This window comes from Hipposideros armiger, unplaced genomic scaffold (genome assembly GCF_001890085.2).
Source record: "Hipposideros armiger isolate ML-2016 unplaced genomic scaffold, ASM189008v1 scaffold_114, whole genome shotgun sequence".
Classification (NCBI taxonomy): domain Eukaryota; kingdom Metazoa; phylum Chordata; class Mammalia; order Chiroptera; family Hipposideridae; genus Hipposideros; species Hipposideros armiger.
Genome location: NW_017731464.1, coordinates 1,584,760 through 1,607,256, shown reverse-complemented (window position 1 = coordinate 1,607,256; position 22,497 = coordinate 1,584,760). Strand labels below are relative to the sequence as shown.

General features: G+C 48.6%; 1 protein-coding gene across 21 annotated transcripts in view; it reads left to right on the top strand.

Moving 5' to 3' along the window:
* The window catches only part of DYSF (dysferlin), a 208,338-nt gene that overhangs the window by 8,274 nt on the left and 177,567 nt on the right, over positions 1-22,497 (top strand). For 10 of the 21 annotated variants that reach the window (XM_019647673.1, XM_019647669.1, XM_019647671.1 and 7 more), the window contains exons 2-3: positions 15,543-15,598; positions 16,582-16,673. In XM_019647673.1, the coding sequence (XP_019503218.1) occupies positions 15,543-15,598; positions 16,582-16,673 (148 nt within the window). Of the gene's footprint in view, positions 1-2,286; positions 2,569-15,542; positions 15,599-16,581; positions 16,674-22,497 lie in introns of those variants that run through there. The other 11 variants (XM_019647663.1, XM_019647656.1, XM_019647657.1 and 8 more) reach the window with 3 other exon arrangements.

The window sequence follows — 22,497 nt, the reverse complement described above, 5'->3', positions numbered from 1 at the left end:
CTCAAGGTGCCGTATTCAATCTTAGTTGCAGGTGGGCATAGCCCATCATCCCATGTGGGAGTCAAACCAGAAACCTTGTTGCTAAGAGTGCATGCTCTAACCACTGGGCCATCCTGCCACCTGTTGGCAGCTCAGCGGTAGCTCAGCTCGGTCGCAGCTCACTGGCCCATGTGAGAATCGTATCCGCGACCCTGTTGCTCAGAGCTCCATGCTTTTAACCAGCTAAGCCACTCAGCCGGCTCTATTTATTTATTTTAAAGAGGGTGTAGCTCACAGTGGTCCATGCCTGCAACCTTGGTGTTATCACCACACTCTAACCAACTGAGCTAACAGGCCACCTGCCAACTATACTTTAATGAAATTTTAAGAGAGAGAGAGAGAGAGAGAGAGAGAGAGAGAGAGAGAGAGAGAGAGAGAGAGAGAGAGAGAGAGAGAGAGAGAGAGAGAGAGAGAGACAGGTGCAGACAGAGGGGGCAGCAGAGTTGGGGGGCTTGGGAGGGAGGGAGCTCAGCATGTTCAAGAAACTGAGAAGCCACTGGAGCTGGAACTCAGAGAGTGAGGGGCCGGGTGGCCTATCCCTGTGGGTTCAGGTAGGGAATCTGGGCCTTATCCCAAGAGCATGGGAGGTCTTTAAGGGGTCTTCAGCAGGGGGTTGACCTGATCATATTTGTTTTAAGATGGTCTGGCTCCAGTGTGGATAATGGACCAGAGGTGTCCATCTCATTATGAGGGTGGATGGGGTCACCCAGGGAGAGTGGGAGAGGCAGGAGAAAGAGGACCCAAGCCATGTAGATGAGGCACAACCTTTAAGGTTGGGGTGAGGACAGCCTTGGACTTGTCATTGAGTGGGTGAGAGGGGCCAGGATCTAGAGCCCCAGTGCCAGCCGATCTTCGCTAGGAGTATGGATGATTCATTCATAATAATAGGAGGGAAGGCAAAAGACCTGGGCACAGAGGCTAATGGAGGCCAGAAGGCTGGGAGTCTGAGGAAGTTCTCTACTCTGAATATCGGAAGCAAACAGTGAGGATGGCTAGGAAGCAGACAGACTGAGGATGGCGATGGGGTGTTATAAGTTTGGGGAGAGAAAAGTATGAAATAGTCATCTAGGAGAGAGGGACACTGAAGAGCCTGGAAATGTAGTATGATTGCTGGGCAGCAGTGAGGGACCGCCTGAGTCAGGGGTCATAAATATAAAGCAACGTGGGACAGGTTAGCTGTGTTATTCTCCAGCACCTTTAGTGGTTAGGGTGCAGGGGTGGAGTAGGCGGAGGTGGATCTCACCAGGTTACATTTTCGCCACAGGCAAATGCTGTATCCTCAAAATAAGAGACGGGAAAGGTCATTGCGATTTTGCATATCAGGACGATGATTAGCCACTGAATTTAGCCTGAGTAAGAAGGTCAGCGAGGACTTGGGAGGTGGCAAGAGGGACCTGTCCAGTACTAGGTGCTGGAGTGTAGGGGTACAGAGGTGAGAAGCCAGGGCCCCGTGGTCAGGAAGTTCACTAGCTGGAAAGGAACCAGACATTACACTAGAAAGTGTGCTAAGGGCTGTCACCGCTCAAGGCTCCCACGGTGTGGGAGAAGGAGCCTAGAGATTGCTGTGGGGGATGTGGTCAGGGACCAAATGGGCAGCGGGTGGGCCTTTCTGCTCCAGGAACGCAATATGATTTGGACACAGGCCTCTGCCTCAGGAGACGAGCGATTCCAGACTGCTCTGGAGAAGGTGCAGAGGAGGGTTCGCGAGGGCCCGAGCCTCGGAATCTGGGCGCGGGACTTCCAGCACGCGGGACCGGTGGCCTGGGCTCCGAGCGCCGGAATGGGGTTGGCGGGGCCAGGCGGGCGGCGTGGAAGCCAGGGGCTCCGCACACTCCTTCAGCGCTCGCCCCAACGTGGCTTCCCGCGGACACATTTTTGTCTCTGAAGTTCGGCCTCCCCCTCCTCCCGCCTTCGCTCATTTCTCCTTCGCCCGCATTAGCCAAGCGTCTTCGGCGTGCTGGCCGGGCTGGGAGCTGCTGGGAGGAGTCCAGAGGACGCGGCAGCGAGGAAATTGCAGAGGTGTACGGGGCACCGGAGCACTGGCCCGGCGGGGAGTCTGGGGGGCTCCCGCGAGCAGCGCCGGCGGGCGCAGTGTCTCCGGTGCCTGGCAGAACTTTGCGTCACGCGTCAGCGGCGCTGTCATTCCGGGAGCGGGCGGGACCCACGGAGGGGAGACCAGCGCCCCCAGAGGCGCGCGTCTGACCCCTGCCCCGCCTCTCCTACCGTGGAGAGGGTCCACCCAGCGAGTGTCCGGTATCCTCCCTGAGGCCCCACCCAGGCGTTGGGACTTTTCCGCGGAGGCGCAGGGAAGACGACAGCTCCCCTTTGGCGCGGCTGCCGCGGAGCTCGGTGGGTGTTCGGGCTCGGTGCTCGCGCCCTCGCTCTCGCTCTCGCTCCGGTCCTGCCTGCGCGCCTCTGCGTGCAGTGGCGCCCGAGCCATGCTGTCCTGCCTGCTGGTGAGTGCCAGCAATCTCCCCAGTGTGAAGAAGGACCAGCGCAGCGACCCTGTCGCCAGCCTGACTTTCCGAGGTGAGAACCCCGTGGCCACCGCGCCCGCTCGCCCGCGCCAGCCAAGTCTCCGCGCGCACCGCCTGGTCTGTGGTCCCGGCTCCAGCGCTAACCCTAGTCCAAACCACAATTTTCTTCCTCTGTCAGCGTGGACAGAAATCTCAGCCCTGTCTTCTTCAGAAGGAGCGAGGAGGGTGAAACAGAGCATACTAAATGCCATAGTGCTCTGAAATTTTGGAAAACGGAATGTGCCATAATATATCAACAGTTACCACACATCCAGAGGGAAAAAAGTGCGAGTCTTACTGGGCAGTGGGGATTAAGGGTGGGTTGGAAGATGGGTGCAGAATAGAAAGAATCTGTATCACCTGGAAGCTGGGCGCGTAGACGGTGTGTTTTGGAAGTTAAGTCTTTATTTCATTCATTCATTCGCCCATCTTTATTGAACACTGGCCAAGGGAAAGAAGAGGCCGGATATGGCCTTGATACAAGGAATTTTGAGAAGTGTCAAGGATGTTTTTTTCAAATTCAAAGAGCCTAAGTGTCTACATGTGGTACTTAGACAAGAGAGGGTCTCTCTCTGTGTTTGGGGCAACACAGAACTCACAACCCCCTTCTCGCCAGGCACCCTTAAGCTCCCACTTTAAGCAGTCATTCCCACCGGAGGAGGTGTCTCAGGAGGGGAAAGGGAAGAGGAAGGATCTGTCAAAATTAAGAGAAGGAACAATGGCTGTGAGTCAGGACCCCAGTTCTGCAAAGAAAGATAAATAAGGAGAGGAGAGTTTTCCTCGTACCAGGAGGCATATCCTGTGGTTTTGTGGAATTAAAACATATGTGTATCACAAAAGATGGCCAAATGCAGAGGAACAAGTGGCTGGTGTTTTCATGAGTCTTGAAAACAGTGTGTGTGTGTGTGTGTGTGTGTGTGTGTGTGTGTGTGTCAAGGGGAATCTTTAGCTCTGACCCATATCTCCATCTATTCCTCAAAGACCCCGAAGTACTATAACCATAGATGAAAGACACAGTTTGGCAAAGTGAGAACTATGTGGAGCTTTCATTCTTTGTGATGGGATAACTGACATTTTATTCCTCTTTTGAGAAGTGTGAGTTGAAGCATTTTAGAAAACTTGGCTATTTTTCATTAATTGGTGACATTCCTGGGTGCCCATTATGACATGCAACTTCAGGACAAGGCCCCTAGCTCTCCCCAGTCCATCAGACTCTGCCTAATCCATTCCTATACAGAACTTGTGAGCCCTCCACTGGCTGGAAAAGAAGTTCCCTAGGGACTCTGAGCCTAGGGTCCTACATCTGCCTAGGTCTCTTTGATGCTTTGGAACTCTTTCGGGTCTGTTCACAGCTCTCTTTTTCTGTAATGGTCTCTCTGGTAGCTACTATACTCTCCATTCTGAAGATAAGGAAATGGAAACCTGGAGAAGTTAAATGAGGTGCCCAGGTCAGTGGTCATGGCAGGGAACTACCAGTGCTTGGAGTGGGCACTGCACTTACGTCAGGTAGGTGACTCAATAGATAACCTATTGAGGCCCCTCTTGACTGTTGCCATGGCCCAGGCATCCTGCATGCAGCTGCTGTCCTCCCCCAATCTCTGCTTTCCCCATCCTTTATGATGCCTTATAATTTATGCACTGATAAGCCCTGAGCAAAACTGAAATACAATAGAATGTAACATTTCCTACTACTCAGCATCTGTCTTTCAAAGCCCTACTGCAATGCCACCTTCTCAAGGGAGGCACCCAGGATTCCCTTGGCTCTCATTAGTCTCCTCTCTTTGGATGCGCAGCACCTTGCTGGGTCTGCTAGCCCACTCCCCTCAGTCAGCCTGTGCTCAGTACTCACTGCCATGCTTAAGACGCCATGACTCCTTGAGAGCAGCGGCCTGTCCTATTCACTAGGGTGCCTAGGACTGGGTGCAAATAGGTGCTCTGTAGTGTTTGAGCCCTTTCTGGTCCAGCATTTAGCTGTCATGCAGTCTGGGGCAGTGATCCTCACATTCTCCTGTGCTTGAGACTCCTCTGGACCGTGAGCTTCAAAGACAGATCCCTAAGTCCCTTCCATAGCGGTTCTGATGCAGCAGGTCTAAGTAACCTGAGGATCAGCACTGAGCACCTGTCCGATGCAGGTGGTTCCATTTTGGAAACATACACAGACAAATAGGTGTGAGATGTGGTGACAGGTGAAATTAATGTGGCACCCCTTCCCTGCCCCCAACAGGGTGTATTCATGTTGCAGTTTGGGGCTGAGCTGATGCTTAGGGAGGGAGGCTGTTAGAATTGGACCCAGAATTTACGGAGCATCTAGGCTGGGGTATTCAACCCTGGCTGCACATCAGAATCCTTTAAAAAAAATCCACTGCCAGCCTCTCTGTCCCCTCCTCTCTTGAAGCTAAATCTCTGGAGGAAGGTATCCCAGATATAGGTGTTTCTAAACAATCTCCAAATATGTTTGATGCACGGTCAGGGTTGAGAACCCCTAAGCCCAACCCCCTCATGGCACAGATGGGACTGTGGCCTGCTTGCAGAGAAGCAGGCCTGCACTGTGTGCCTGGCTCCCCCATGCAGCCCCAAGTGCCTGGGCCTGACTGGCCCCACTTTCCTTGCAGTTGTTCCCCCGGCATTCCAGGCTCAGATGTAATTTCAGGACCTGCATCCCAAAATAGACTATGAGCTCTGGAAGACCAGACTCTGAGGGTACATTTTTTGTTTCCCTGTCTCAGGGCTTCAGGGTAGAGTCGATTACTGAGTTCTTATCATTCCTCTGTTCTTGATTGATTAATTAATTAATTAATTAATGGTTAACTAAAACTACCATGAGCACCTGGGTCTTGGTAGGTGTTTTTTTGACTGATCATCATTGTGAATGAGCAGCTTCATTCCCTATAGCATTTCTTAACCTGTACCTTTCCTCTGCCCAGCCCATTTTCTGCCCTGTAATGTGATGGTTTATGTTCCTCCATTCATGCATTTAGTTCACGGAACACATATTTATTGAGCACCTACTATGTGCCAGGTGCTGTTCCAGGTGCTGGGAATGCATCCAAGAACAAAACCAGATTCCTATTCCCTTGGAGCTCAAACATCTTATTTCCTTGAAGTTTGGATCTCCTGTGTCCCAACTTGGTGAATTTCTTTATGCTTCTCCCAGGCTTGCCAGCCAGAAAACTGAGTCACTCCTGTCCCTTCCCTCTCTCATCCCTCCCCAGGTCTCTCCAGCCAACCCCTTCCTCTTTCTCCTTCTCCCCTCCCTTCTATCTCCTGGGGGGACTCTAGACATTGGGCAGGAGCCTGGAAGATCTTGTAGAACCGTCTGAAGGTGGAGACACTACTGAGGGACAGACTTAATTCACCTGTGTAGGGAAGATGGGCTGCAGGGGGCACTGAATTCTCGGAATCTGGCTTTTGAAACATTAGAAGTGACTTTAAAGCATTGGCAAAAGCCTTTTCTTTTTGTGAACAAATGAGGAATATGTATTCAATGTAAAAAAGGATATACTATAGAAAGGCATGAAACAAAAATAATAAAGTGGTCCCAAATCCTGGCACTTTGAATGAATTTGTTAACAATTTGACATATGTCTTTCAAGATTCCCCCCTCTACTTTTTGGAAAAAAACCACAATTTTAGGTATGAATTTTTATTTTCTTTTTAGAGTTTTTTTTTTTTAAATTGGGGAATTGGGGAGGGAACAGCGTTGGGGAACCAGGGAAGGGGAACAGACAAGTTGCTGTCCTTTTTTGTTCTTCAGTGTAGTTGTGGAGGACATCGCTTCACTGACCCATGTTGGTATTATCATTGAGCTCTTCCCGGGAGAGGCAGTCGCTTGCTGGCCATTGGACAGCCGCTCATGGCGGCTCATGGCGGCTCATGGCAGCTCACGAAAGCTCACGCCAGCTGCCGGCCAGCCTCACTGCAGCCTACGCTGTCGCTGGCGACTCACGGAAACCCAGCTCCAGGACGAGATGTTGTTCACCATCTTAGTTGTAGAGGGCACAGCATCACTGGCCCTCATGTGGGATCCAAACTGGGGCCCTGCTGCTCAGAGCTGGCATCCCAAGCCAACTCCTAACCAACATGCCACTTGGCTGGCCCTAGTTTTGAAATTTAACACCCAACCAAATTACATGAAATACAAATGTATTCTTTAATGTAGGGATTCTCAACTGGGGGTGATTTTGTTCCTTAGCGGACATTTGGCATTGTCTAGAGACATTTTGGGTTGTCATCACTAGGGTGTGTGTGTGTGTGTGTGTGTGTGTGTGTGTGTGTGTGTGTGTGTTACTGTCATCTAGTGGGTAGAGACCAGGGATGCTGCTAAATATCCTACAGTGCACAGGACAGCCCCCACCCCCATCACACCCACAACAAAGAAATATCCAGCCTCAATGTTAATAGTACCACATTGGAGAAACCCTGCTTCAATGAGTAAATTATGAAGGAAATACCCATATATATCACCCAGGTCAAGACATAGAGCTTTCTTGCCCGCCCCCGCCCCTCTCCACCAGAAGTCCCCAGACCCCTTGCCTTTCTCTCTAGAGGTAATCCCATTCCAGAAAACCTTCTTCAAATGTTCACTGATTTACATTTTCACTCAGCAATAAACTAGAAGCATGTCAGTAAATATTATTCTACACATCTTTTAAAGCATCTGCATAATATTTTAATATATGGATGTACAATAATTCAGTTATCCAACTCCCTATTGATGGATATTTAGGTTACACCAAACTTTTTATATTTATAGTCAATGCTTAAATTATACTGTCACTGTGAGAAATATCCTGGTGCTTAAATCTTTGCCCACATATTTATTTCATTTGGGTAAATTCCGGAAGTGGCATTGCTATGTCAGAGTGTCAATATATTTAAGGTTTTGCTACATTTCCCAAATTGCTTTCCTGAAACTCTGTACCAACTTTACCCTCCCATCAGTGGAGTATGGGGGCTTTTTTTTTTTTTATAATCCTGCTAACGCAAAGCTGTATCATGCAAATCTTTAACAATTCCTTAGGTTCTGTGATATTTTGAACTGATCACCTATTTGTATTTATTTCTTACTGAGTTGCTTTTTAATTTGCCCATTTTGAGGGGGCCAAGGTGTTTTTGTCTTTTTCTTAATTAATTGTAAGTGCTTTTTATATATTAAGAAAATTAAAATTTTGTCATCGTGTTTCAGATATCTTCCTTACTTCTAATTGGCCTTTTGAGTTTAAAGATTACCCTTCTCAGAGTACATTGCACCACCACTAGTATATCCACCCACCACCACCCCTTTCTAGCTTCTTGCTTACTGAAAAGTGTAGTTTCACTTAGGATTTAGAAAGATGGATGGGTGGGGTCACAGCAGGTGAGAAGAGCAGGGCTTCTGCTGGGTAGGATGAGAAGTGACAGCTGCCTAGTTCTTGGGGTGCCCAGGTTTGTGTCAAGGCACTGGTGGAACGAGAAGTATCAGAGTGATCAGAGTCTGCCTATGTGTGTGTATGTGTGTGTGTGTGTTAAAAAAACTGCCTACTGTTTTTGTTGGGGGTATCTGTGCCAATATATAAAGCAGACCTTCCTTCAGTAGAAGCTGGGTGTTTCGGGAGTGTCCCTTGTGTGGGTTTTATGTGGCCTCCTGTTATAGTTGAGCCTTGGTTGCTATTGGCACATCAGTGGGTGGTATTGACCCTCAGGCTGATTGGCTGTGGTGTTTGGCCATGTCCACAGCTTATGGGCTGCTGTGTGCGGGGCTTACCCCAGTGAGTGGGATTTGCCCCAGTGTGCTCTGGTGCCTGTTGAGACTGCTTTTTGTGTATGCCACTTGTAGGGCTAATTGGGCAGTGCTCTGCTGTGGTCTGAAGCAAACCTCGAAGTATGTTGGCTCTGGGGCCTCTTGGGAGGGGTTCCAGGGCACTGCCTGTGACCAGCTGGGGACTACTTGATAGGAGCTACAAAGCGATCTGTGTTTTTTTGCTGCTTTTGCTAAACCTGGAGGCATGTGGGAGAGGCCATGCTGCGAACCCAGGACAGCTGCCACCAGTACTGGGCCTGGAGTAGCTCTGCAAAAAGCCAGGATACTCCAAGACCTGCTCTCACCTGCCAGCTCCCTTAAGGTTCAGCCTCATGGGGGTGGCCAGTTGCTCAGTTGGTTAGAGCATGGTGCTGATAACACCAAGGTTGCTGGTTCGATCCCCACATGGGCCACTGTGAGCTGCACCCTCCTTAAACTAACTAACTAACTAAATAAAGCTAAAAAAAAAAAGGGAAGGTTCAGCCTTGTGCAATATGTGAGTTGGGTGAGGCAGAGTCTCAGGGAGTCACTAGAGTGGGAAGAATTGTATTCACTAGGTTAATGTAGATTCTGGTTTGGTGCCAGTGCTGAGACTGGAGTTACTCAGGAAAAGTCTCAGAGCACACTGAGGTCAGTTGTCACCCACCTGGTGGGGCTGGCTGCTCACCTAGAAAGTGCCTCCGGCCTTGGGGAAGTTGGGTGGGGCGGGGTCCCAGTGAGTCAGCAGGGCAGAGCCCCGGAGCTCACCAGGCCAATCAGATTCAGATTTGGCCAGAAGCATAGGGGGCGGGCTCAACACAGGAAACATGGCAGCCACCTGCCCAGCTGCACAGGAGAAGTACCTTACACAGGGAAAATGGCCACTGTTCTCCAGCCCTGGCCTCAAAGCCACACACCTCAGCCTGCTCCCTGTATGCCTCTAATGCCCCCTGAGTCACTGTCCCTCTGCTGGAGTCCAAGGTGAGTGCCTGCAAGCGAGTAAGTCAGTATGCAGGCTGTTTAAGAGGATGTGTGGGTTTCCCACAGCCTTCTGTTTCACCCGGATGGTTGGAATCCCCTTATTTTTCATAGATGTGGGGGCTTCTCTTCCCCACACCAATACTCCAGCTGTGGAGCCTGGAGTGGGGCTGGGGTCCTTCACTCCTCCAGGGGGAACCTCCACAGCCAAGCTATCCCTCCCTATTTTCAACCACCACATGGAGGTTTGGGACCAGCCTGTTTTGCGTCTCTGCCCCTCCTACCAGTCTCAACGTGGCTTCTTTATATCTTTAATTACAAAACTTCTGTTCAGCCAGACTTTAGATAGTTCTCCAGGTTGATCATTTAATAATTTAGTGGTAATTTTAATGTGTTCACGGAAGGAAGCGGGCATGGTGTTTATCTACTCTGCCATCTTGGATCTCCTCCTGGTGGGTATTCTAATGAGGTGCCAAGAGAGTGCCCAGTACAGAGCAAGTCTTCAATACATAGTTGAGGGATAAATGAGAGGGTGTGTCAAGGCTGCCTGTGGGATCTGAAGGCTCTGTGCAGCTTCTGACAGTAAGTCCTTGGGCAGAAATAGTCTGTCTCTTTCTGGAAGTCCAGAACACCCTATCTCCTCTCCTCTGTGCTTCCTCTCTAGGTGAATGGCACCTCCAGCCACCCATGTACCCCTATCAGAACTTGAGACATCCTCTGCTATTCCCACTACCCCCTTCTCCACTCAGACACTGGAGTAGACCCTAGTCACGCAGCCTGTGTGTCCTCACATCTCCCATCTGGACTTTTAAAAAAAGTTGTGTTAAGATATAAACATAAAATTTACCATCTTAACCACTTTTAAGTGTATAGTGGCATTAAGTACATTCATATTATTGTGCAACCATCACCACCATCCATCCCCAGAACTCTTTCATCTTTCCCAACTGAAACACTATACCCATCAAATAATATCTCTATTCCCTCCTCCCCGAGCTCCTGGTAATGGGCTTGTTTCACTTAGCATAATGTTCTCAAGGCCATCCATGTTGTTGCATGTGTCAGAATTTCCTTCTTTTTTAAGGCTGAACAACATTCCACTGAATGTACAGCCTACATTTTGCTTATCCATTTATCTGTCGAGGCACATTTAGTACTTCACTTTCTTTTTTTTCAGCTGAGCCATCCTGCTGCCTGTTGGTAGCTCAGCAGCGGCTCAGCTCGGTCCGGGCATCAAACTGCTGTTAGCTCAGAGCTCACACTCTTGAGCGAGCTCTTAACCAACTGAGCCACTCGGCCGGCTGTCGACGCACATTTAGGTTGTTTACACATTTTAACTACTGTGAATAACGCTGTTGTGAACATGATTATACAGATATCTCTTTGAGATCCTGCTGGATTTTTATGAAAACCTGTGGTTGTCCCTATCTTTATTCTTACCACCCTCCCGATGGGTGTGTGGGGACTCCTGGGACTTTCTTTTTGTCCATGTAGTCTCAGGACTTTCCCCCTTCACGAGGCCTCTAGCACAACTCCCCCCCCAGCAGAGTGGCTGGACTGCATGAAAGCAGTCTGGCTCAGATCAATGTAGAGGGGCACCATGCAAGGATGTGAGTGCCAGAAGGCTGGTACATTGGGCCTATCCTTGGAGATATCAGGTCATCTCTTTTACATTTTCAGCTCCAGGAAGCAAGGACTGCTTCTTTCTCAACTTAGCTATGAGGGCAGAGTGGCTGTGGCCTCCACAAACCCTTTAATTAATCTCACCCCCAGTATAGTACCAGGCATATAACAGGTATCAAAAAATATCTGTACACCTTATTGCCATCATTCCCCTCCATGGAAGTCAATGTCTCTTACATACTAGTGACAGCAACTCACTCTGAGTGTTGAGCTATTTCATTTCTTCGTGCCTTAAAAATTTTTTTTTATTGTGGCAAAATATACATAACAAAATTTACCATTGTAACCATTTTTAAGTGTACAATTCTGTGGCATTAAGCACATTCACATTGCTGTGCAATCATCACCACTCTCCATCTCCAGGACTTTTTTATTATCTCAAATTGAAACTCTATGCCCATTAAATAGTAACTCCCCATCCTCCCTGCCCCCAATCCCAGGTAACGTCTATTCTACGTTCTGTCTCTGTGAATTTGACTACTCTGGGTTCCTCATATAAGTGGAACCGTATACTATTTGTCCTTTTGTGTCTGGCTTATTTCATTCAACATGGTGTTTTTAATGTTCATCCAAGTGGTAGCATGTGTCAGAATTGCCTTCCTTTTTTTTTTTAAAAGATTTTTATTGGGAAATTGGGGGATGGGAACAGCACTGGGGAATTGAGGGAAGGGGAACAGACAAGTTGCTGTCCTTTTGTTCTTCAGTCTAGTTGTAGAGGACGTTGCTTCACTGGCCCAAGTTGGCACCATCATTGCGCTCTTCCCGGGCGAGGCAGATCAGTTGCCGGCTTCTGGATGGCCGCTCACAGCGGCTGCTGGCTGCTCACACTGGCTGCTGGCTACACACGGTAGCCCATGGCAACCCACTGCAGCAGGGGCTGCAGCCTACGCCGTCGCAGGCGACTCACGGCAGCCCAGCTCCAGGTTGAGCTGTTGTTCAGCATCTTAGCTGTAGAGGGCAGTGTCACTGGCCCTCATATGTGGGATCTGAACCGGGGCCCTCTGGCATCCCAAGCCAGCTCTTAACCACCGGACCACTTGGCCAGCCCAGAATTGGCTTCCTATTTAAGGCTGAATAATATTTAATCATGTGGATATCCCATATTCTATTTATCCATTTATCTGTTGATAGACCTTTGGGCCTTAGAGATGCAATGGGAAATGGACCAGTATTTCTCAGCCTTTCCTTAAACCATCCTTTGACAGGCATAAAGCCCTCCCATGTTACACACTGTGCTGTGTCCTGTCAGTGAACACCCCTACTTTAGAGTTTGTCTTCTCTACGATCACACCAGCTCCAAAGATCCCATTGTCATCAGTGTTACAAAAACAAGCATTTTGTCTGCTTCCCAAATGTACTGTGACCTTATAATTGAGTTGGAGGGAGGGTGTCTGTCTTATTTTGGTTACTGGAGAGTGGCAGCTGCCAAAGGTCAGGGTGCTCCTTTCCACATTGTAACCCCTGTGGGTGTCCAGGCCCTGGTGGCCTAACAAGCATCCTGAGCCACTGAGAGGTATGTGTCCCCACAAGATGGGCCTGGGGCCCAGACCACTGGGGAGCACAGCACCCTGGCCATTGACAGGTAGACCTCACCAGGTGGTGAGCAGAAGGGTAGTGATGTGGCTCCTTATGCAAGGCCATGGCCACGTCTGATGCTCAGATGTCAGGAGATGTGTGGGGTTCCTTCCAGTGGAGATCACTCAGCCAGGTGGCCCCCAGTGCTGGCTGGGCAGGATGGGCTGTCTTCCTTATTTTTAAAAAAGTTTATTTATTTTTATCAGTTTCAAGTGTACAAAGCAACATAACAGTTATACAGTTGAACCCCTCATAAAGTGATAACCCACCCCCTAAGCTACTACCCCTCTGACATCTTAAATAGCTGTTATAATACCATTGACTGTCTTCCTTATGTTGTACTCCACATCCCGTGACTATATATACCTACATATTTACTTATAGTTGACATTCAATATTATTCTACTTCAGCTTTAGGTGTACAGCGCATTGGTTAGGCATCTACACAGTCTATGAAGTGATCTCCCTGATAAGTCCAGTGCCCATCTGGTACCTTACATGATCTTTACAACATTGTTGACTATATTCAGGATGGGCTGTCTTCTTACCTTCACTCTGCTCCTGTCTCTGAGGCCCTTCTCACTTCCCCTTCTTCAGTCCATGGTCTTTATTAGAGTTGGCTCCAGTGGGGGACCAGGATGGTGTGCCTCATCATTCCTGCTACACAACTAGGCCTTGGCTCTCTGTACTCAAGGGCCAAAATGGTGATTTTTTTGTTCTCCAGTTCTCCTCTGACAATCTTCCTTTAAGGCAATGTTTTCAAACTTTTTGGACTATTATATACAACAAGACCTATAATTTAATCAAGGCACAGAGCACACACATAAAGATATATATGTGAAAATATAATAAAAAGTTTCAAGTAATAGTACTTTTCTGATGAAAGATGTACTTTGGTATTTTCTTCTCTAGTCTGTTCTGTCATTAAAAAGACATTGATAAACTTACTCAGTTGATGTTATGGCTCTCTAATGGGTCCCAGTGACTCATTTGAAAACACCACCCTACAACAATGGGAGACTCTGGTCTGGGGTAGAGTTGGGTGGGTAAGTCTGGGGAAACAAGTGAAGAATTTCCATGGGGACAAAAGAGACCTCTCATGGTAGGCTCATTCCTCTTCACTTAGTCTTTCAGTCCGGAGGCACACTCCACAGCTTCCGCACCATTCTTATGAATGTCTGCTGGCCCAATTCTGAAGAGCAGTTTGGGGGCAGGGTGTATCCCTTCCTCCCAACCCCAACATGAGCTGTAAGCATTTCTGTATCTTTAACTATCGAGTCTGTTAAAATATATACATAAAGCCCCATCTCTCAAGGCCAAAATTAATCACCAAGGACAGGACCCGTACAAATCCATGATGAGGAAGGAACTATTTTCTTAACTGTTTCCTAATTAGCATCATGCCTTCCCTTTCCTTAGCATCTGGAAGTCATGTGATTGTGCTGAGTTAATGTTTCATTTTTATTTTATTTTTTTTTGTAGTAAAGGACAGTTTATTAGAGCAAAGAGATACAGCTCTTTAAAAGAGAGGGAACATTCGAAACTGGAGTGCCCCAATGTTTCGTTCCTTTTTTGCTCCTCTTGGGGACTGTAGCACCCATTAGTGACTCCTTGCTTAATGTCATTCAGAAGGTTCCAGAGTTGGCTCTTCTAACCAGGACTTAGTGAAATCCCATTGAGGGCCTTTGTTTTCCTCTCCTTCAGGGAAGGCAGGAAATGGAAAATGTTTAAAAGACACTTTGCACAGGGCTTGGCACACAGACACTGCTCAATTAATACCAGCTAGGAGCATCAGGGAAGGCTTCCAAGTGGAAAACTCGAGAGAGGCTGCAGATGGAATTTTTCCATGTTACTCCTGCGTAGGGGAAAGGGAGTAGACACTTAGATAGCATCTCCTATCCCTTCAGATTCCCATAAACTAGACACTCTTACTATTATCAATTTACTGATGAGGAAGCTAAGGCTTAGAGAAGTTATAAACCCTACCTAAGGTTGCACAGTAGTAGCTGTTATTTGAGTGACTCCAAAGCCGTGTGTCTACCATCCGCTGGAGTCACACCAACAGACTCCACAAGGAGGTTCAGAGTGGTTCAGCCAGGGCAGACCTGGACCACCTTTGAGAAGATTACTGGTGCCCCTCCCAGGACACTCCTACCCGCATTGTGCCTCCTTTCATTCCTCTTATCCATTGACGCACAGCCATACTGTTAATGCAGTCTTATGGTGTTCTCTGAGATTGGTGATTATATCCTCTAGTAAGGAAGCAAACTTGCTGCCAACCTGGGAAAGAAAAGGACCCATTTAATTAGCACCCAATTACTGGGCACCTCATTATATATTAATACGAGGGTTACCAACACAGTAAGGCATAGTGTCTGCCCTCTGAAGTTCACAGTCCATTTAATTATTTAAAAGTGTACAATTTAAATGGTTTTTAGTATATTCACAATGTTGTGCAATCAGTTTCACTATCTCATTCCAGAACATTTCACCCCCAAATAAACCTCTGTTAAGCATTTATTCCCCATTCTCATCTCCCCCTAGTCCCTGGAAACTAGTGTTCTGTGGATTTGCCAATTCTGGGCATTTCATATAAACAGAGTCATATAGCATGTGGAGGTGGAGATAAAAAGAAAAATGAAATATATTCTATGAAGATCATTCATTCTTAGAGTCAGAAAATTTATAATTTGAAAACTCTATTTAGAAAGTCCGTAATAACAAGCACATTAAGAAGAGTCAGCCTGGGTATCTTCCTTTAAAAACATCCTTCTGATGGGCCTGCTGTTTCTCTATCCCAGAATTGAAAGAGAGAAGTTACGTGCTTGGGGTTAGGCATTTGTGCAGCCTGGTGGGGTTCTCAGGGGATCCGTTGGTTTTGTAAGGTGTCTTTTGGCGAGCGAGCTGCAGTGTGGGTCTGAGAAGCTGACTCTCCCTCAGTGGGAGGTGCAGGGGTAGGATAGCCTCTCACTGTCTCTTTGCGTCTCTCTTAGGGGTGAAGAAGAGAACCAAAGTCATCAAGAACAACGTGAACCCCGTGTGGAATGAGGTAAGCGAGTTTTTTCACCCTCTCTCCTCTCTCTCTGCTGCCACTGCCTCTGTAGGGACAAGTCAGGGGGCTTGTGCATGAAGGGGACTTTCTTAGTGGTATGGCCAAGGAAGGGGAGGGGCTGGTGGCCCAGCGTACCAACTAAATTGCACCCTTCCCACCCTCCTGGCGCTAGGAACCTGAGAGGATCGGTGGTGGTCTAGCCTGCCAGGTAAATAGAGGCACCTCCTCTGAGGGTGTGGCATGGAGAGGAGTAAGATGTTTTTGTTTCTGTTCCCTCTAGCTCTGGTCAGCCAGGTAGAGGGTGTTGAGGGACTCTCTTGCCTGCCTTGTCTCCCTTACACAGGATGGTCTCCTTACCCAAAGCCCACCTCCCCCGCAACAGCCTCCTTGATTAACTAGGTTTTCCTCTGGCTCCTGTTGGCTTCTGCCTCCTCAACCAGCCCCCTGGCATATGGCTCCCTGGTTGTTCTTAGGAAGCCCTGGATGCCTTGTGCGGACAGGGTTGGGATGCACAGGGGAGTCTTTGCTCTGAGGAGTGTTATGGGGCTTCTGGATGGGTCTCCCTAATGTGGCACTAACTTATGCTGCCCACCGGGGGTGGGTGGGAGTGGGTGGAGCTGGCTTCTGGACAAGCACATTGATCTTGGTCCCTTAGGACCCTGCAGGGTCACTTGGCATTTTCCCCAACTGTGCTCCTGGCTTGGCTTCCTGGTGATTGGTGGAATTGAATGGGGGAGGGGACCATGGGAGTCTGGCCTTTTTCTCGCTTCTGCTGCCTTCTGCACTTATGTTCATATCTGAAGCTCTGGAACCCTGCCATTCGTGTAGTCATTCATTCACTCATTCATTCACTCATTCATTCACTCATTCATTCACTCATGGATGCCTGCTCTGTGCCTTGGGGGGACCACGGTGAACCAGACATAGTCTCTTCTCCTAGGGGGCTGCAGGTTAAGTTGTCTTTTCTCCTTTTCTTCCAGGGCTTTGAGTGGGACCTCAAGGACGTCCCTCTGGACCAGGGCGCTGAGCTCCATGTGGTGGTCAAAGACCATGAGACAATGGGGAGGAACAGGTGAGGTGGAGAGGGGGTCTCTGTGGCTTGCAGATATAGGTAGGGTCATGGTGGACATATACTCCAGAATCCGGGTTCTGGAGAACTGGTGTTTCAACTCAGCATTTACTGAAGCCCTGCCTCTCATGGGTCTGGCCCAGTAGTGGCTATTGTGGAGAAGAAGCCTGGCTGCAGCCTCAGGAACTCAGCCATGGGTAAATCTGAGAGCTGTCCAGGCGTAGGGAAGGAAAATGGGCTAGAATCAGGTATGCACGTGTTTGCACAGACAGCCCGTGCCTCAGGGAGTGGCGAGGAGAAGGCTGTCTGTGTCCTGGTCCAGCCCAGGGGCACCTGGGTGTGGCCCTGTCTCCCCGCCCCATCCAGACTGGTGAGGGCACTGGCACGCTGCGGGAGCAGGCAGGCAAAGCAAAGCTGCCATCAGCAGGGAGCTCTCAAGGAAGACTTCATGGAAGAGGTGGGACTTGAGGTGAGGTTTGTGGTTTAGAAGTTGGAAGAGGAATAATAGTCCCCACTGACTACATGCCTCCTTGTGGCAATATTTCCTATTGTTATTTCATGTATGTAACGAAGAGAGTTTCCAGACAGGGGGGATCGCAGGAGCAAAGTTGTGGTGACAAAAAGAGGCTCCCTAGGCAGGCCATGGGGCCTTTCTCTTGTCACTGAGCTCCTGCCTTGTATGCTGGCGGTGAGCTGGGGAGTTAGGCAGGACCATCTGAGCACAGATTGATGGCCCTGTTGATTGTGGGGTGGGGTGGTCTGGAAGACGCAGCCTGTGAGGCTGCACAGCCTTGAATGTCAGGGTAGGGGTTCAGCAGTCCCTCCTGGGCATGATGGGGTACATCTGTGTTAGGTGCCGGCAAGGGTGGGTTTATGCTCCTGGTGCCATTTACTGAGACCTGGACCCAACGATCAGGCATGACAGGCTCGCTGTTTTGTGATCTTCTCACAGGGGTGCCTTTGTTTAGGAATTGGGTCAGCTAACACAGGAGGCCTGGCTGTGTTCCCTGGGGCGATAGAGGAAAGAGAGGGAAGAAGGGACAATTCAGAGACCTGGGGAAGCCAACAAGGGCCTCAGGCGAAAACACACGAATGTTTAAAGTCTTCCAAAGCTTGGAAGAAAAACTTAGCTGCCACCATCTCTCTTCGGTTCTCTGGCCATGGGTGCAGGGCATGGTATGTGTGGGAGGGTGGGGGTACTTTCACGGGGCCCTCTGAAGGTGGGGCTGCAAGATGTGGGGGCCCAGGGCAACCTGGGCCTGTCTTGTCCAGCCTGGATGTCAGCAGCCCCCACCTGCACAGGGGGCAGGGGCTGGAATCAGTTCACACTAAGCTATCCCAATACAGACAAATGTTTTATAGAAAACATGGCAGCCTCTAACAAGCATGAATGGTGGATCTGCAGGTCAGGAAGGGAGTGACACTGAGTGGTCCTGGAAGGTTTCCTGTTGGAAGGCCACACAGACTGACTCAGAGGCTGGGGTAGGCTTTAGAGAGGTGAGGAAGGGAGAGCATTCCAGTATTTGAGTATGGAGGGCAGGCGGGCTAAGTCCTTACAGGTGGAGTAGGTCACATGACATGTGAGCCCAGTGAGAAGGGAGCAGTGGGGTCAGTTCAGGAGGGGCCTCCAATATCAGGCTGAGGATAATAATAGCAAAACCACAACAGCTGACGTTTACCAAGAGGTTAGCCAAATGTCTGGCCCTGTACCAAGTCTTTATATACAAGATCTTTTAAAATCAGTTACATATTACTACTATAAATGTCATCACTACAGATGGGGAAGCCGAGGCTCTGAGAGACTGGGTAATTTTCTCAAATTCTAGTGATGGAAGAGCTGTGATTGGAGGAAAGGCCTGTAACATGCCCATAATCACTGAGCCCCCTGCAGCTCTCAGAGGCTGCTGGACACCCCAGGAGGGGATTGGGTCCTTCTGGAGAATTGAGTTCCCTGATAATGCTGGAGTGGAGAGAGTTCAGTGAGGCAAAGGTGGAACAGCCTGGTTACTGCAGGGCATGCAGAGGAAATATATGTTTCATTTTCATGATCTCATTCAGCATTTTACAGTCCTTGTGGGGAGATTTCTAAGACCATGAAGGCAACATAGGAACAGGGGCCTGTGAACATATTTTTGATGAATTCAAGGGCCAGCCTGGTCCTCAGGGTGACACCAGGCCAGTGCCACACATGGGGTGTCCTGGCCCTGTGGGTCGGATGTCACGCCAGGAGCTAGGCTGCATTTCACCTTGGGGCTCTCTCATTGGCCCCTGTGGGTGCCTTCCAGCTCCTGGAAGGAAGCCAGATCTCTGAAAACCAGTTCCCACTTGACGAGTTCACTGCAGGGCCAATGTGCAAGAAATCAGTTCCTCAAGCATCAATTTTCAGAAGAGCTAATTCACAAAACTTCCCAATTTACCAGAAACTTCTTTCTGATAACCATTTGAATATAATTTCTGAATTTTCCAAACATTTGTCTCAATTTTGCATTTCTAGGAAGTAAAAAATGAAATAGTAGTTAAACCGAATTTAAATTTGAACTTACATTCATAAATATCTGAGGAATTTTAGAGGTTGCCCAAACAACACAGTCATGTGTGGAAATAATAGAATTCTGGCTTTGTTGTTGGAGCCAATGAGGTCTGTAGCCTCCAATGCAGTTTGCCTGAATGCCACATGCATGAGGGTGAACCTGCTGTGGCAGTGGGAGGCAGGCAGGGTGCCTGCAAGGTAGTTCCATGGTGCCCCCACGGTTAGACCTCGCAGTACTTTCACCCTACACATGAAATGTGAGAAATGAATCTGAGATGAAAAATTCTAAAGCTGCAAAAGTAAGAGACATACCAGGAAGTGACAAGAGTAACCCTGTGACATTTTACATTTTGAAAGAGAAAAGGGAAGAAATTCAGTGAACTCGGTTCAATGAACATTTTAAATACAACGCCAACTCATTGCCCTCGAGTTGCCATTGTCGGGTCAGGAGACAACAGGGAAGTAACAGGTGTGACCACCACCATTGTCATCTGACTGTCTTCCGGGTTTCAGTGAGGTGCCACGAGGTTATCCCACAGCCGCTCACTTCATTTCTGGGAGCCCTGGGTGTGTGTCCTGTGAGCTCATGATTGGTCACGAATAGTCCTCCTTGGGCCTTCTTCTGAACAGGCGAATCATAGCGCTCCACAGCTGTTAACTCCCGCAGCCTCCCTCTGTCTGGCCTCCTCTCCCTGTATCCTAACCTTCCTCCTGTGTCTCCATCTATTTCTGGAGTTCCCTTCAATACCTCGATCATTCTTTACAGCCTTTCACTCTGCACCTCTTTCTTTCTTTTTTTTTTTTTTTAAATTGGGGAATTGGGGGATGGGAACAGAACTGGGGAATTGGGGGCAGGGGAACAGAGAAGTTGCTGTCCTTTTGTTCTTCAGTCTAGTTGTGGAGGATGTTGCTTCACTGGCCCAAGTTGGCACCATCATTGCGCTCTTCCCGGGCGAGGCAGATCAGTCCCTGGCTTCTGGACTGCCGCTCACAGCGGCTGCTGGCCGCTCACGCTGGCTGCTGGCTACACATGGTAGCCCATGGCAACCCACTGCCACAGGGGCTGCAGCCTACGCCGTCGCCGGTGACTCATGGCAACCCAGCTCCAGGTTGAGCTGTTGTTCAGCATCTTAGCTGCAGAGGGCAGTGTCACTGGCCCTCATATGTGGGATCTGAACCGGGGCCCTCTGGCATCTCAAGCCAGCTCTTTACCAACGCGCCACTCGGCTGGCCCTCTGCACCTCTTTCTTAAAGTCTCTTGCTTTGCTTCTTTTCCTTCCTCGCCTCCCCCGCACCTTCCCCTTTTAGTCTTTCTCTCCACTGACTCCCCCATCTCCACTTTCCTCTTTCTCCATGGCTCCTGGGGCACTTGACACTTCTGTGTTTCTCCTGACGACTGATGGCAGTTTGGGGTGACCTCATTATACCAGACTGGTCTGCTGGCCTGGAGTGGGATCTTGGGAAGCCTCAGGAGGGAAACCTCAGGCCAGGAACTGCCTCCCGGCCGCGTAGCAATCCATTTACCCTGAACAGGAGGGACCCCAGAGCCAACTGCAGGGGTGAATAAACTTTGTGTTGATAAAATCAGGTTTGAAAAGTCCATAAAAGGAAACTCCACTCCTATGGATGGGAGACACTCATGCAAACCCAGCCCTGAACAACTAACTTCCTGTTTATTCTGGGCTTCTCAGAGGGATGCTGGAGGGGAGGTGACCCAGATCCCTGACCAGCTGTTTTGATTCCTGGGATGTTCAGCCCAGAGCTTCCTCATCCAGATTACCACATAACATCACTGGCAGCTTTTACAGACACCAGCGTGTGGCCCCACTTGGAGGTTCTGATTTAATTGGTTGGGGGCAGGGCCTGTGCATTATCACAGATTCCTAAGTGTTAAGTATTTCTATTGTGCAGCCTGGGGTGAGACCACTCATCTCAACCCTAGACCAATGCTGCCCAATAGAGCTTTCTGAGATGATGGAACTGTTCTGTGCTGGTTGGTGTAACTGAGGAACTGAATCTTTAATTTTAAGTAATTTAAACGTAAATAGCGAGTGTGCTTAGTAGCTCCGTGTTGGACAGTGAAGCTCTAGATTTTTGGACAGTGTGCCAACCCTGGTTGCATATTACAATGACCTGGGGGCTTTAAAATAGATCAGTGTCTGGGCTCTGTAGAAAATTGATTAAAGGAGAAACTGGAGTAGGGTGCAGCCATGAGCACTGCCCAGGGGAGGCCCGCGGGCACCAGGGTTGAGCATCCACTGCCTTAGAGCAATGCAAGGAATTGCTCTCAATTTTTTTCATGGATTAGCTAAGAAATGAATATAATCTGTCACTCTGGTAATAGTGTATATATGTTATTGGTGGAAATGATCACCAAACAATAACCATGGCTAAAACTGCACATAGTAAAACTGTTAAGGAAATGAAAAACTGACTAAAGAATCCTGTTGGTAACTGTAAACACTGAACTGGGAAAATTGGGTTTAATAGAAGTAATTTCACACACACACAAAAGACTCAAAATGAAAAGGAGCTATATTTGATAAAGCTTGATATGAACACAACAACAAAAAAACAATAAAACACCTTTGAGCCAAATCTCTTTTGGAAAATTTAAAAAGAAAATAATTATTACCAGTGACAATGATTCTGGTAAAATAAAAGTGAAGATTAAGAAAAAAGGAAACAGCTTAATAATATAGAAAAATGTATCAACAACTTAAATGGGCTTAATTTGATTTTATCTGGAAAACGCCTTTCCAGGGGAGATTAATTAATGTAAGTTTATCTATCTATCTATCTATCTATCTATCTATCTATCTATCTATCTATCTATCTATCTATCTATCTATCTGGGGAAACAGTATGTTTTTCCATGATCCATCAGCTCCAAGTCAAGTAGTTGTTTCAATCTAGTAGTGGAGGGTACAGCTCAGTGGCCCATGCAGGGATAGAACCGGCAACCTTGGTGTCATGAGTACTGCACTCTAACCAATTGAGCTAACCAGCCACCCCAATGTAAGTGTATTTTTTTTTTTAGATTTTTTATTGGGGAATTGGGGGGATGGGAACAGTGCTGGGGAATTGGGGGAAGGGGAACAGACAATTTGCTGTCGTTTTTTTGTTCCTCAGTCTAGTTGTGGAGGACGTTGCTTCACTGGCCCACGTTGGCACTATCATTGCGCTTTTCCCGGGCGAGGCAGATCAGTCGCCGGCTTCTGGACAGCCACTCACTGCGGCTGCTGGCTGCTCACTGCGGCTGCTGGCTACACATGGTAGCCCATGGCAACCCACTGC